This window comes from Pteropus medius, unplaced genomic scaffold, assembly GCF_902729225.1.
Source record: "Pteropus medius unplaced genomic scaffold, Ma_sr-lr_union100, whole genome shotgun sequence".
Classification (NCBI taxonomy): Eukaryota; Metazoa; Chordata; class Mammalia; order Chiroptera; family Pteropodidae; genus Pteropus; species Pteropus medius.
In genome coordinates, this window is record NW_024349519.1 from 25,099,504 (window position 1) to 25,116,195 (window position 16,692).

The 16,692-nt window shown below is 35.6% G+C and overlaps 1 protein-coding gene across 1 annotated transcript in view; it reads left to right on the top strand.

Annotated features, from left to right (window-relative positions):
• The window catches only part of TENM3 (teneurin transmembrane protein 3), a 546,591-nt gene that overhangs the window by 155,288 nt on the left and 374,611 nt on the right, over positions 1 to 16,692 (top strand). Inside the window, 1 exon segment of the mRNA XM_039882598.1 lies at positions 10,379 to 10,657. Within this exon segment, the coding sequence (XP_039738532.1) occupies positions 10,379 to 10,657 (279 nt within the window).

Sequence of the window (16,692 nt, forward strand, 5' to 3'; positions counted from 1 at the left end):
AGGAAGGAAGGGAGGGAGGGAGGAAGGAGGGAGGGAGGGAGGACAGACAAAAGAGATAAGACAAAACAGCAAAACATTAACAGAGCTGGTTATTCGGAGAGTAGAGCTGTGAGGGAAAACTTTCCAATTTTAAATCTCCAAAGATCAAACGCTAAACTTAATCCCTGTGTTGGAACTGCAGCAAGTTGGTTCTACACTTTGTGAATGGGGAGGAAAAGCACTTTTCAAGACAGGCAGACACAGCTTGTTAATGCCCACGGTGCCTGGGATATGATGGTTGGTGTTCGGTTCAAGATGAACTCCAGACACGATGGTTAAGGCGGGAGATGGCAAAGTGTTTCCAATTTAGTTTAGGAATGAAATATAAACCAAAATTTCCTGATGCTAAAGGAAAATTTAACCCTCATGTCTCATACTTTCAACCAAAACCTATTCTCTTATTTCTTCCTCGAACTCTTGATGCTATTGTTCTCAGCTTTGTTTCATATTCCATCGTGCTGCCTTCTTTCTGCCTCTGCATAGACTTATGTGATTGGAAGGAAGACCTTTGAGATCCTCCAAATCTATATTATAGATGAAGAAAAACTGAGACCAAAACTTGTTAAAATGCTCACTCAGTGAGCAGCTGCTGAGTTCCACAGCCAGAAATGACCAGAATCAAATCCAGTCATTTTCTACTGTATGATCTGTCTAATTTCTACCAAAAACAAAACAAAACAAAACAAAACAAAAACACAATCTTTTTGAAAACGACAGTAAAAAACTAAACTCATTCTTGAATATGCCTGCAACCTTGGGATGGGCATAGAGAGCTTGGAAAGGTCATAAAAAGAACTAAAACATAAAAGAAAAACTCGATAAATTAGACTTCGGTCACAAAAAGGACAAAAACGTAAAAGAAAAATTGATAAATTAGACTTCATCAAAATTAAACTTCTATTTGTCAGATATCTTTAAAAAAATAAAAAGGCAAGCCACAATCTGAAAGAAAATTTTACATACACATACAGATATTACAAAGGATTCATCCATAATATATAAAGAGCTCCTGTAAATTCATAACAAAAAGATTTAAAAATGCAGTTTTAAAATGGGCAAAAATCTTGCAACAGAAACTACACAGAAAAGACAAAAATGTTTACTACGCACACGAAAAAATTCTCAATATCGTTAGCCATCGGGGAACTGAAAATTAAAATCGCAATGAGCTACAACTACTCACCCACTAGAAAGACTAAAATTAAAAAGATCCAAAGCACCAAATATTGGGGAGGATGTGAAAGAACTGAGCTGTCATACATTGCTGATGGGAATGTAAAATACAAAATGGCACAATTTCTTTAGAAACTGACAATTTCTTATAGAAAGCTAAACATAATTTTAAGTAACTCCTCTTGACCCAGCAATTGGTATCCTCGGTATTTACTCAAAACAAATGAAAGACTGTCTTCATAACAGCTTTATTCATAATCGGCCTAAATTGGAATAACTAAGTGAGTGGACGTAAATTGTAATATATTCACGCGTTAGAATATAACTTGGCAATACAAAAGAATGAGCTACTGAACTGATACATGCAGCAACAGGAAAGAATCTAAAAGACATCCCATGAAGCGACAGGATCCAGAGTACATACTATCTTTGTTTATACAAAGTTTAAGAACAGACAAAAACAGATCTACAGTAAAAGAAATCAATGTATGCTCGTGGGGGTAGGGGTTGACTTCAGGGGATGGGAGAACTTTGGGCATGTGATGGAGATGTGCCATATTTTGGTTGGGTTTGTAATGCATACAGTTGTTAAAACTCACTGAAGTGTCTGCTTAAGATTTGTGTATTTCACAAATTTACCCGAGGAGTAATACTTTCAAAAATGAAAGCAAAGAGTAGGCATGTTCAAACGAGTGGAGTTGAATATGGAAAGTTTGGGGGGTATGTTCTCCATTTCATTCAACTTTAGCCAGAGTGAGATTTCATTTGGTGCTGCGGCAGAGTCACATTGTCCTTACTGAACTTTAACCACAGTCCTCTTAAAAACAACCTCTGCTGCCATTGCATTATAATGTTTTGCTGAATGAAGACATTTTGCCCATTAAGATAATAGCATCCAGGATTGTGCTGAGGGAGAGAATGAAGAGTTGGTGGCATACAGATGGGACTGTGCCTTTCAAATATTTTCATCAATATCCAAATAGAACAAAGCCCATTTTTCGCTCTTAGATATAGATTACTTTTTTTTTGGCATTTTTATTGCTAGAATATTACTAAAATGATAAACAATTTTTAAATCTTTCTATATACTGTATGTTCCAGATAGGTTAAAAGAATTAAATTCATATTTGTCAAATGTAGAACATGAAGGTAGTACGTATTATTTTAAAATGTCACCATTAGCATTAGGCAGATGTAAAAATAGTATTAATAACTGCTTTAAGATACTAATTATGTGTCTTTCCATACCATTTTATTCTGCTTTGGAAATGAAACGGAAATCATTTTTTTCTTACTCTTCTTATTTTCATTTTCTGCATTTGTACTTTTTTTTTTTGCATCATGAAAATATATTACACAATTCAGACGTGTTGGAAATTGTGAAAGAGGAAGATTTGAGAGCCAAGAGCAAAATGCTTTTAATTTTAAAGACTGCGATTTAGTTTAGTCTTGGATGCCATTATAATGAATAATGGGAACTGATCCTAGACTTCAAAAGAAATATGACCATATGGTCTTACCATTCAGCACTTAATGCTGCTATGAATTTCCAGTTATACCCCAAACTTTTCATTTCCCCAGTGTTCCCCCTCACCTCTGTCATCGTACAAAAACGAAAGGAATCTAAAACCCTTTTTCATGTTTTCTGAAATACATACTTACTGGTGCTGAGAAAACTTTTTCTTTGTGAGAATAGGGTGGTATAAAGAAAGACAAAAACCTGAAGAATTAATCAGCCCCACTGGGCTAATTACCGCAACTCCAAAGTTTATGACTTTTAAATATTAACTACTTAAAATGATTCATTTAGAGATCAAAATGATTAATCCTTCTCAGTCACTATAAATGTCAGTAGCAGGATTAAAGGATTTAGATGGTCATGTTTACCCAACCTTAAAGTTCTGTACTTAAAGACATAAGTTAAACAGCTCCAGTTTATCAATGTTTCATGTTAATGTTTTCCTCTTAGCTCCCTCTTTCAGCTCCCCTGTCTAACCGATTGTTAACTAATTTTGGCTGTTAAGTAGGCAAGTGGCTTGGCGGCCAACCCGCTTTGTAGATTACCTACCAGAAGGTGTGAGTAGATAGATATAGCTTATAGCCCTCCTCCGGACACAGTTGGGGTAATCCTTTCCCCCTGCCTTGGCCTTTGTTGGTCTGATGTCTTGAGCTCCTGGCTTACTGCTAAACTCCTACCTAGTTCCTTGCCACGTTGCCGGTTTTGGATCCACATTGTGAATCACTGCGGTGACGCTTCAGTCACAATTATTAAAGACCTGCTGCTTCGTGCCAAACCATACGCATATTTATACCAATACCTACTACAGTTTGACTGTCAGATACCAGCAGATGTATTGCAGGCATGTTATCATCACTGGGTCTTAAATTGTTCTGAAGCAATAACTGCTAAGTAAAAATAAGAAGCAAGTTTATTTTCAGAGTGCTTTTGATAAAAACCAATTTGAAAGTTGTTTCTTTAATTACAAATGGTTGCCAGTATCAGAACTGCACGATTTTGTGGTTGGATATATAAATCCTTCATGACCCACATGTAAGAAGATACTGTTTCCTACCGGTCATCAGACTCACAACCTAATTTTTCTCATTTGAGCCACCAAGCCCTCTGTCCATATGTTTGTCTTCCCCTGGAGCCCTCACAAATCTTATCTTGAAGAAAAGGCATATTCTCTGGGGCCATTCATTCTAATCCTGCTTTCTCTGCTTGCAAACATACTTGGGGTTTTCCCTTCTCACCCTTCTCATCAAGTTCACCTTAGAGCCTTAGCCTTACATTTCCCTTGACAGGTACCTGTCACAGCTGAGTTCAGATGACTGCTGAGGGGGCAACCTGCAATGGCTTCTACTACACTGTGTTTGGAGTAATAAATTAGATTATAAGTACAGTGTACAGTAGCTATGTGCTCTGTCCTCTAGGAATCTGAGACTATCAGTATGTGTTTATGGATGTTAATATATTAATAGATAAATTGAGTGAGCAGTTGAAGATATTCTCATTTTATATAAAATGGGGTGGAGGAGTTAAGGTATTTAGTGGGATTTTAAGTTAATTTAAAAAATTTAGTTTTGTGTAGAGCCTCATAAGTAAAGATTTATACCCTCATTGAAATTTCTGTTGCATGTTCAAGGATGGGTATTCTGTTCAAACAGTTGACAAATTTAACCTAAGAAGGTTAAAGCATTTGGAGTGTTCCATAAAATATGCATTAGGATTCAAAGGGAAAAAAGTTACATACATTTCTATTACTGTGTGATCTTCTTATCATTTTGCAAACACAGCAAAAAAGGGAACTCCAGATAAGATGGTGGTGACACTAATTCCACAAGCATCAAATAAGAAATGTTTGCCCAATTTGTCGTTTTGTGTTAACACTCCATCCTTGGAGGAATGTCACTCCATGTATGAGAATAGATAATTCCATTCAAACTCACAATACCCAAAGAAAATATTTAAAGATAATTATATATTACTTTATTTCTGCGTATTAAATTTCTATTGATTCTTCTATTCATTTCCGATACTGGTTTGAGGGTTGTTACTATATAATAAATGGATGGTTATTCTCTTTTTAAAAAAATCCATGTATGATGATGGAAAAAGGAGGAATTGAAATGATTATTCAAGAATTGAAAGAGGGAAAAATATTGCTTCCATATTTCTTAAATGGCTTTATTTCTTTATAATAAATAAAAAAGGATTTTTGAAGCTTACTTCTCCAAGAGAAGGTAATAAATTAATTTCCCTTAATTATTGACTAGGAGGTATTAAATAGCAAGTTAAAAAATATATTTTTAAAAAAGAAGGTAGACTTTAATTTTTGTTTGTTTTTTTAAATTAGTTAAATTATCATAAAAAGTAAAAATTCAGAACTATAAAATAGAAAATTACTGATTTCCTTCACTTACAATTCCCTTCTAAATGATCCATCATGACATATTTTTAGCCTTCCTGACTTTTATTCATACTCAAAACTGTAAGCTCTTAATAATTAATTGGCTCTCTTCCTTGGTTTCCAAAAATTGGATCATACTCTACATACAACTTTGAAACTTGTATTTTTTACTTAAAAAAAATATATAATGAACTTGCCTCCAGATCCTTTGATATAGTTCCAAATTCACTCTTTATGCCAGCCACATAGTGTTCCATGCATGGGATTTATAACTTACTCAGCTTTCCCCTCTCTGGTAAACATTCCAGTTAATTTAATTTTTACAACAATGCTATAGTAGGCATTACTTGTACATGTATGTTTAAGATCAGGTAATTTTATTTCTATAGGATATAGTCTCAAAGCAAAGTAGACTTTTTGAACTAAAGAACATTTTTAATTTTAATAGAATAATATTTTTAAGTACTAAAGCAGCATAATAAAAGGCAAAGAAAAAATGGTAGGATAAAGTAATAATGAATTCACAAAGCAGGCCCACAGAATCAACTGTTTTTAAGAGAACGATGATTCTTGGTTTGTCCCCCAGATTTCAATGCCATGATCTATATTCCTCCTTGTCATTACAAGGTTGCAGTGACATAGAAGAGAATCAACAGTAACAGTAATAACAAATGCTGATGAGAGAGGATATGCAGAAATTAGAACCCTCAAATGCTGGTGAAATGTAAAATTGTACAGTCACTGTGGAAACAGTCTAGCACTTCCTCAAAAGGTTAAATATAGAGCTACTATATGACCCAGCATAGGTGGGTCATATGTATATGACCCTCATAGGTGTATACTGAAGAGAAACAAAGGCATATATCTACTTAAGGACTTGTACGCAGATGTTCATAAAAGCCCAAAAGTGATAACAAGTCAGATGTCCATTAACTGATGAACGGATAAATAAAACGTGGTGTGTCCACACAATGAAATATTGTTCAACCTTAAAAAGGAATGAAGTACTGATACATGCTACTATGTGAGCCTGGGCTACGTAAAAGAAGCCAGTCACCGAAGTCCACCTATGGTAGGATCTCTTTTATTTGAAATGTCCAGAATAGGTAAATCTATAGAGACAGAAAGTAGATTAATGGTTGCCTAGGGCTAGGGAGAGAGGAAGAATAAGATGGGAAATGGGAAATGACTGGTAATTGGAACAAGGTTTCTTTTTGGGGTGATAAAAATGTTCTAAAATTGATTGTGGTAGTAGTTGCACAGTACAATGAATATACTCAAAGCCATTGAATTGTACACTTTAAATAAAAACACTATGCTTTGTGAGTTATATTTAAATAAAACTGTTTTTTTAAAAAAGAACGAGAGAGAGAGAGAGAGAGAGCAAAAGTCTAGATATTACAGAAATCTGGATATAGGAAAGAAGAGAATACCATGAGTTTGAGTACTGAACCGCCTTCCACTTGGTGTTGTGGTCACCTGTGTAACCCTGAGACTAGTCCCTCTGTTCAGTCTTTTTTCTTTTAAATCCACACAGAGATGGTGGATGTCTTGCCTATTGGTGAACATCACTGCATTGCAGCTTTGAAAAATCTCCCTTGTCTGACTAGGTTAAACACACTATGTGAGAAAAAGGCCAAACACCTAACCTATTTTTCTGATCCCCTTCTTTTATTAAAGGGGTAGCTGTGCTATGTGCCAGCTTCACTTGAAGTGTTTATGCTTTTATGATCATTTCCACTTTGTCACACACCCTCACTCATTTTTTTTAAATGTGAACTTTTTTTTAATGATATAACCTGCCTAGATTGTGTTAATTCAGGTTTTCTTTTATACATTTTCAAATTTATGAGTGTCATAAACAAAAATGTCTCATCTCATCCACGTAACCTTTAATCACAATGAATTTATCTCAGGTTACTGTATTCCTGCTGCAATTTATTGTTTTGGTACTGTTTCAAATTGTAATGGGAAACTGTTGTTGGCCCTACTGATCAAGGTTACCAAAATTCAACACACAGGAGATAAATACTTATTTCACCAGTCTCAGCCAAACAGACTTAATATAAAAACTCTAAAGGGCAAAGAAAGAAATTAAGATAATGGTGTTAGAACCATCGCAAAGAACACAATCTGAAGAAACCATGGGAAGTAAGATAAATATATCCTTATCTCTTTCATGTTATTCGAAGCCAAAGCTGACTTTAAGTAGAATGGTCAAGTTTTTCGCCTGGTTCCAAAAGCATCTTTGCTGGCTTTTTCTGCTTTTCTCTTTTCCATTTTACATTGCCTCAAAGCCCTCCCTCAACAACCCTTCCCAGCCCAACCTTCCCACCTCCAAGGTATCTCAGCCAATTGTCTCTTCTCCCAGACAGGAACCTCTCCTCTCCATCTTCCCTCTGTTTGTCAAAACTGCATGTGTTTTCCATAAACATAGCCCATCTTGCTAAACACTGCTGGAGTGTGGGAAATAATCTACTAGACTAATTCATTCTAGTTTAATAACTGGATCTCCTCAGGGATGTTTGAATTAAAACAAGAGACCCTACGAGCAAGAATTCTTAACCAAAGAGAATTGACAATAACAGAATTTCAAGCACTGAGGCGTGTCTGCGCTGGAGATATTTTTGAATGAAAGGAAAGTAATACTGAGTCAACTGTAGTGGTGGTGCAGCTATCCTAAAATTATTTGAAAATTCTCCTCTCCCCACACTTAAATTCTACATTTCTCTATGATTATCACTTACATTTTTTCCAGGTGTTTATTTTTAAGCCATTTCTTGTTTAGCCTTTCCCTAATGCTATTCACACTTGCATAAGCATCTCTTAAACCAAGTCACAATAGCCCCGAAAGATGGAAAACTAGGGTGATATAGTGACGTGCACATAGGTCCATTGGAGGTTGAGGATATTGTTTCTTCCTAGTGGAAACAAAAGCAAACTTTAATTCAGTAAGGAAATCCAACAGCTCGCTTGCTAGCTTGCATTTCAGAAACAGCCCTTCAGAGTTTTGAATCATTGTGAGATATTGATGTCAGAGGGTCAGATTTTTAAGGAGTTTGGGATACACATATCAATCAATTCATAGAGGTGATCTATTGGATATTTATTTGGAAAGCAAACTGTATTTACATACCTGGATAACCAACAATAAAGACTGCAGTTTTCTGCCTTTCTTCACCTCATAGATTTTTGCATCAAAGATGGCAACAGTTCGAAAAGTCAATAACATGGAAAATGTTTCAAGTTACATTTCAGAAATTAGAAAGGGAGTTTTTACTGTCTTTTAATTTTTCTCTTATTTTTATTCTCCAATGCGGCACCTCCCAAAATAAAGGAAAGATGCAGAGGATTCTAACATTTTCACGCTTTAAAAATTATATTGTATTATTTTGAAAAATCAGCATGTTTGATGGTAATAGTTAACTGTTTTTGACCCTTTTTTCCCCTCCCCCATTTTAATTTTGATATATAAATAACAATTGGTAAGCTCTTCCACAACTATTTCATTAACTGTCCACGATGTTGATCTTTTAGGATATGCTTTCATAAGTACAATCCACACTAATTATTTTTAAAATACTGACAATACTGTGTCTTACCTCATCAGACTTGCCCACTTGCCCACTTTCTCACTGTTCAGCGGGCTCTTTTTCACTCTTTTCTTCTCTCTCTGTTTTTTTTTTTCCTGTTTCCTTTTCTTACATACTTTTTGGTTCAGATACTTATTCACATCTCTCTGATCAGCACAGTTTGAGTTGTAGCTAATTGTAGCAACAGATTTCCATTATTTATGGGTGTCATTGTCAGAATCCATTTGGAAATCCGGCCAAGATGAAGTTGATTCCAGCTTCTGATACGACCACAGCGATAAAGTGATTAACCACACAAGTTAAAATGTACAGAGGCCTGGAGACTGCTAATATCTTTACAACCAAACATTTGCTATATTATGCATTATGTCTAATTCATTTCCTAGAAGATTCAACATTATTTTATCACAAATAATATATAATCTGTTTTAAAAGATATAATCTGTTATTTCTCACACCAACCAATTAACATTCAAATGTTCATAGATTTAAGAGATAGAAGTAGGAAAATGAAAACTATGAGTAATATAAATGCTTAAAAGTCTTAAAAGGTCTGTATTGGGTGATGGAATCTAAATCAGTCCGTATATACTATTCTTTGCATGTATTTAGAATCCAGTTGATGTCTGAATCTCAGACTCTACCATGCCAAGAAATGGAAGAGCCATATATAAAAAATTCTGCAAACAAACATTTCTCACTTTCTTCTCATCCACAGTATCATAAACATATGAGAAATTTCAAAAATAAGTACAGGATTGGAAACGTCATTAATAACAGCAGTCGTTTTAAAGTGTCACCTAATTTAAACACTTTTGCTTTAAGTTATTGCAGTGTCATGAGTTTTATCATGCTCGATTTATTAGTAAAGGCTTGCAGGGTTCACAGCCATTTATTTTGCAGGGGACATTATTTTACCATTAATTTTTAAATACGTAGCACTCCCACTATATTTTTAGAGTGCACTTTATTTGGAAAAAAATGGTTTACTCTAATCAATATAGATGTTTCCAGGTGTTTATTAAGCTAAAAGTCTAGAAAGTCAGATGTCTGCAAATTTTCAAGATGTTATACTCCCGAAATTTAGTATATGTACGCACACACACGCACAATACATGTTTCTTTTGGTTAAGATGAGAAGATAGACTAAAAACTGACCGAGCTCTTTTTCCTACTTAATGAGAAACTCGTTCTTGAGGGAAATCTTTTCTCTTCCAAAGAAGTGACATCTGGGTGGGAAAATCCTATCATTTAGGACTAGAGCCAGGACATAGGAAATAATTCTGACAATTTCTACTGCTTTTGTCAGCTAAACAAAATAATATCATTGGTAACTAATCCTTTCTCAGGGGTGAGTTTTCATGGTCTGTGCGGCCTTACTTGCCCATCTCTCTGGAGGTGCTTGTGGGTTAAAGGTTGACAAAGGAGCTCTAAGCTGGGGTGTGTGAAGAGTCAGCGGTGGAGCCCCGCCCCCACCCTCATAATTGCACCCACTTGACCATAGGCCATGCAGTGCTAATGTAAACACCTGGTTCGGATAGCTGAAAATCCTGAATGCTTGAGTGTGTACTTGATGGAGAGTTTCTTTGAAAAAAAATAAAACATTGAAACTAAACCTAAACATATACTCACTAGTTGTTGTCTTTTTTTCCCCCTAATTAGGACAGAATTTTACCCTAAGGCAGTTAGGAGTTTGTGAACCAGCAACTCGAAGAGGACTGGCATTTTGTGCGGAAATGGGGCTCCCCCACAGAGGTTACTCTCTCAGTGCAGGGTCAGATGCTGATACTGAAAATGAAGCAGTGATGTCCCCAGAGCATGCCATGAGACTTTGGGGCCGGGGGGTCAAGTCGGGCCGCAGCTCCTGCCTGTCAAGCCGGTCCAACTCAGCCCTCACCCTGACAGACACGGAGCACGAAAACAAGTCGGACAGTGAGACCGGTAAGCTGCATTTTTTTGATTTATCACATCGGCGTTCAGTGCTTCTGTTTTGGTTGACTACGCGTGCTTGTTTTTCTTTCTTTCTTCTTTCACCCATCTTTCTTCTCTCTCTTGCTTCTTCCTTTATTTTTTGTTTTAACGCAGTAAAGCTCAAGAAACGTCCTTGAATAATGCATTTTTTTCCTGGAAAAAAAAATCAATATTCAACATGAGATTGTTAAATTATGCAAGCAGTCTATGATGTGTTAGCTATAGTTTTGAAAAACAGTTTAATAGTGTACAGAAAAAAAAAAAGATTAGCTTTGACTTATCTTGGACCATGTCACCTGTTATCCTCTGTGGAGCTGCAAAGCAAGTAGTGATAAAGTTTACCGCAGAGCCGGCTTGCAATCAAAGATGTCTTTGTAGATTCCTCTTGAAGGTATCTCAAAGAAGTTGCAGAATCTTAGAATGGATGAGTGAGCACACAGAATAGTTTATTAACAGGGCTCAAGTGATTGAAGAACAAATTTGATCATGCTTTAAACTTACTAGTTGATGAGAGCAATTGAAATATTGGTAAAGAGGGGGAGTGTGGTCTTTGATGTGCTTTGGGGACTGGATTACTATGCCATTAAATCCACACACAAAAATTGGATTTTAGGACATCCAAATAGCAGCTTTACATGTTGTAAGAAAAATGTCTTTATAAATTGTTGGGACTTTTTTTCTTATTGCCAGTGCAGGATAATAAAAACAGTTAATTTATATGCAATAAAAGATTTAAAAGAAAACTTAATTTTTAGTCAATGCTGCTTATAGGAAGAATTGGAGCATCAGTGCCAACGCACCAGATAACAAAAAGACATTTCCCCTTCAGCATTTAATATTAACAGCACACTTGCTACTTCAATCTACTTATTAATGCTGTGTGTATACGATGCATCAAAAAGCAAAGAGAAAATGAAAATGGAAGAATTGCATGACATTTGAAAAGAAAGACGGTCGTTTTACCAATGATATTTCATTTTTATTATGTATCGAGCAACTTTCTCAGCTTTGCTTGTAATAGGAAAGCAGGTCTATTGTCAGCTTTCAATTTCAGCTAAGGCACAGTATGAAGTGGTGCCTGGTGCTTCCTACTGCTTAGTATGTATCTCCTTTCTAGTCATGAAAAAAAAAGTCTAATTTAAACCAGCTAAAACAATATCATACCTTATATAGAATACTTTAGTGCATTGAACCGAAGTCAAAATCAATTAATAATATGCATTCAATGTATTCTTTTTGGAAGTGTCAGTTTTAGGTGAAGGTTGGCTTTATTCCAACCCAAAGCAGAAAACAAGGGCAGTGCTTTCTGACAAAATGAATCTTAGAATCAGACTGCCAACGTATCCCTGAGCTAATCCATACACCTTAGTAAAACCTGTGTTTGTATCAGTTTTCATTGTTGATTCAGAAGTCACTAACCTTAAAAATGTAAGATTTGGCATAGACTGTGCTGCCTGTCCATCTGCATCTTCACATAACGCTCTGAATAATTGCAGATACAGTGGTTGTATTCAAATATAATATTTGGCATTTGAAACTCCTAAAATACACGATAAAATTTATGATGGTTCTAGAAAGGAAAAGAGTAGAATGCAGCAGGATAATGCATTCGATGCTGATTATCTGCATCATAGACCATCCATATCCATATTCATTATTATTTTTTCGGATGGGTCAGCTTGCTTTTTCTACCCACAACTTTTGTAGTATTTTTTCTCTCTCTAATAAAAAGTGTGTCTTGTTATTGTATCTGTAAAATTAATTAATGTAAATTAATTTTATTATTTTTAAATTACGTATATGCTAAAACTATCTCACAATGAATTCCCAAACACATGCCATATTTTTTCTTTTCAGAGAATATAAAACTATAAACTATGCGACCTTTAGTTAACAATATATAATATCCAAATGATTGGGAAGGAAAGAGGGAGCCATTGACCCTCTCCATTTGCATGGATTATTAGTAATTAGAAGAGAAACTTGTTTCCCCAGGAATCTCATAGACCTTGTTCTTAGAGTGATGTAAAGGCATCACTCTAAGATTTCTCCAAGTTGTAAAGAAACAGAATGAAAAGAGACAAGAAGAGAGTGTCATGGGCCTTGCCTTAAAATTCAAAACATTTGGTAGCATTCGTTGAGAGTAAACAGGCCAGCTAAGTTAAGAGTATAAAGTGTCAAAAACAATATTTGTTGATTTGGGCAAGTGATGACTTAAACTTGTGTTTACTCTTTTCCCAAGATTTGGCTGTAGTTGTTTTTTTAAACATTTTGATGGTCTAAGAACTTCTAATGAAGTCAGCTCAAGGAAGAAAACAAAAGTGGAAATAAAATAGATATGACCCCTTATTGAATGCTGGCTATGTTGTAGATTTAACATGTAAATTTATAGGAACATTTCAGATTAATTTATTTGTTCTGAGTTTTCAGTGATTAGTCAGAAAAAAGAAGATTCCATTTAAAGTAATTTACTACAGTAAGATCTGGGGTAGCAGACCTTATAATTTTGAATTACAGAATTAAACAAGAGTATTGAGGATTTTTTTTCTGATATGAAATACTATCTTTTTTTTTTCTTAAGCTGGGTTATAGTAAAAACTAAAATTTGTAATCATACACATGGTCTTCTAACATCTTTGTAAACAATGTCCTCAAAACCATATTTTTAGCAAGATTAATACTTCTAGTAAAATATTTCTAGCATCGAGTTACTAAAATAATTCAATTCCATCTTCAGGTATTTTTAATTGCTCTAATTTTGAAAGACTATTGATTTTTCAATTGTATTTTCCTTTCACTTTCAATTACTTTGTCTAATTTTATTCATTTTTGTACTTGCTTGAGTTGTGTCCATGGAACTTTTATTATACCACTATAGGTCAAAGCAAGAAGGACAAGTGTAAAATATCCCACCGAAATGAAAACTAATTTAGAAACCAGACACTGACTCGTTTTCATCCTGTTTACATGCGAATATTCGTTGACTGTTTTCATTATTTGAAATAACTGTGAATAAGGCTGTTTCCTCCAGAAAAAAAATGTTATTCAACATTTGTAAAATTATGCAAGCCGAGTGCCTGATGTTCTAGTTATAACTTCAAAGAAGAGTTTAGTAACTAAAAGGGATTAGATTTCATTTACTTATTGATAAAGAGGCCAACAGTTCAAGTTAAGAAGGCGCTAGAACTGCTGTGAGGCTAATGAAATTTTGATGGTCTGAGCATCCCAAGAGAGTAAAAGAACATTCAGACCATGTCACATGTCTTCATGTTCGCAGAGATTCAAAACAAGTGATAAAATTTATGATTTTGCAAAACTTACTCTTCACAAATCATGGGGATTTGAAGTTAAAAAGCATTTGGAGGGGAAAGATTTTTTGCAGTGAATTTAGTTTTATATGGAATTTCAAATGTTAATTTTGTTCCAAATTAAGGATATGAAGAGGTCCTTTCTTGACATATATTGATTGCTGTGGTTGTCTTCATTGTTCTAAGTCAGCTGCCATGCTCCAGGACATATATAGGAGGGCCAGTGGTGTGTGACCACTTATTAGCAGCAGTTCTAGTAAGCTGTTGAGAGGTGACATAATAAGTGTGATGGAATGCCCTAGTCAAAGGTAATATTACTGGTGGTATGCTCTGGATTGTCTTGGGCATCTTTCCTGTTTCTGATGTATGTTGTTAAAAGACCCCTGACCGATTCTCCACTGTCCAGCTTTGCAGGTAATCTGATCTCAATTCCAAATATCTATTTAAATGTCAGGGACAATGAACTTCTTTTTCAAAACATCTACCTGTTAGCTTTAAAAATGTTAGTCTGTGAATCTTCTCCCAGAAGAAGCCAAGCTTATATTGTCCTCTTGTCACTCAGCAATGTGGGATCATGAAAGATGCCTGGATTTGGATCCCGCCCATTAGGGTTTGGATCCTTCCATTCAACCCCTAAGACTGTTCCTGAATCACCTAAAGTTCAAGTTCCCAACTTTCCCTTCTTTGCCTGCTTCTTCTTCAGTTGTAGTTGTACTGCTGGTGCCAGAGTTGCAGTGCCCGGCAGCTGCAGGTCCTCATCCTCCTACTCCTCCCAGTCTCCACAATCTCTTAGTCCCTTAGCACATGATGACCTTTGATGTCTGACAGACCAGGAGGAGCTGGCACGGCACTTCTAGCCCCCTATAATTTGGATCCTTGAGAGCCTCCATCAAGGGCAGTAGGTGAGAATGTGTTGTAGTGGGCAGACCACCTGGGTTTGAACTGGCCTCCCACCTCCCGGCTATGTGATCTCAGATGAGTTACTTAACCTTCCTGTGCTACAGCTTCCACAAGAGTAAAATAGAGACAATAGTAAATGGTATACAGTCCTTATAGGTTGCTGTGAGGATTGAGTTCAGGTATACATTGTGCTTTGAACAGTGCCTGGCATCTAGTGAGTTCTAAATAAGTGTGTGTGCTCTTATGATTTACAAAAAGCTAGAAAAATGTGTCTCCTTCTTAAATGATTATGAAGATTAAGTTAGATAAGTAGTATCAAGTACCTGTATAGTTTTGGCCTACAGCAAATGGCCCCTCTTGTCCTGCTACCTCCTCTTTCATGTTCTCACTCTGTCTGCACCACCCAAGTGTTTGTGCATTTGGCAAGGTGAGGGAGAACCAGCCATCTCCTCCAGGAAAGGCACTTGATAATTTGCAGAGTCTGGAATTTCTGTCACCATTTATTGACTCTTTTATTTTTCTCCAAGACCTCGCATTCTTTTTAATTTACTGTAATTAAATGAATGTACATTGAATGGTGCCGATAATGAGTCTGATGGCTGTAGACTTCAAAGACTTTAGCATGCTCTTTCCTCCCCTGGCCAAAGGAAATTTCAAAAATAGTGTTTCCCTCAAAGGCATGTTACTTAGACAGCCAGTCAATTAAAAGGCAATTTAACTGATGCTCACTAGTTCACACAATAAAATAAATCATTCCTGGAAGACTCTTTCTCACCTGGGGTCTTAGCAATATACCTATGGTAGGACCTCGCTAATGCCACACTAATTGTGCATGATACTAAAGTATTAAGGGCTAATTTGGCAAACAAAAGGTCTAACATTAAAGTGCAATATTTTTAAGTTTAATAGATACTTGCTTTGCACAGCTAAAACACTTCAAGGAACCAATTTACTTGTCCTTTGAAATAGTATTTTAAAAGTCTACTTTCTGTATGGAAAGATAAAGTCTAAAAGTTGAATTATTGTACTTTAAAAGAAAAAAGATATACCCCATAAACCAATTTGATAAATTATTATAGTGATAACATTTACATCAGTCTCTCAACAGAGAACTTTAGCTATTTTGCAATTCAAATCACCATGTCAGGCAGAATGTTCTCTAAAAGAGTGGGCAGTGCAATTTTTTCTCTTTCTGAGCAACTATAGATAGGTGAGAGAGAGGAAATGGAAAGACTTGTAGCTATTCGATTACCAATTAAATTCTAGAATAGTTTGGGAGAAACTACTAGCGGCATTGGAGTACCCTGTTATGTCACAGCCTTCTGATCCTTCCAGCAAGGACACAGATGCCATTTCTCTCTTGGCATTTCTCTCTTGGCTCTTTTCACAAAGGGAATAATATTTGAGTTTTCTGAAGATAATTTGAAAAGAAGTGCCTTATTTTACCTAACTAGCCTAATTCTATTCCTTAGAACTGTATCCAAGAACCTTTCAGCCTACTTAGGAAATTGATTGTAGAATTAAGATGGAATTCCGTTGCTACAAGAAATAAATGGTATTTCAGAGTTATTCTAATTTTATGAGATTCTATTACACATACTAAACTATAACTTAGATATAAATTCCATTATGGGCCCTCTTCTGGCATGTAATGGTCAATTCTGGCATGTTCTACTGTTGTAAATTATATTTTATGTTTTAGGTGCTCTGGGATGTCAAAAATAGCAAAAGTATTATGTTGCATGCTTATTTAATCAAGCTCAGAATTAAAGTGCTGCTTTGCAAAATATAGTTTCT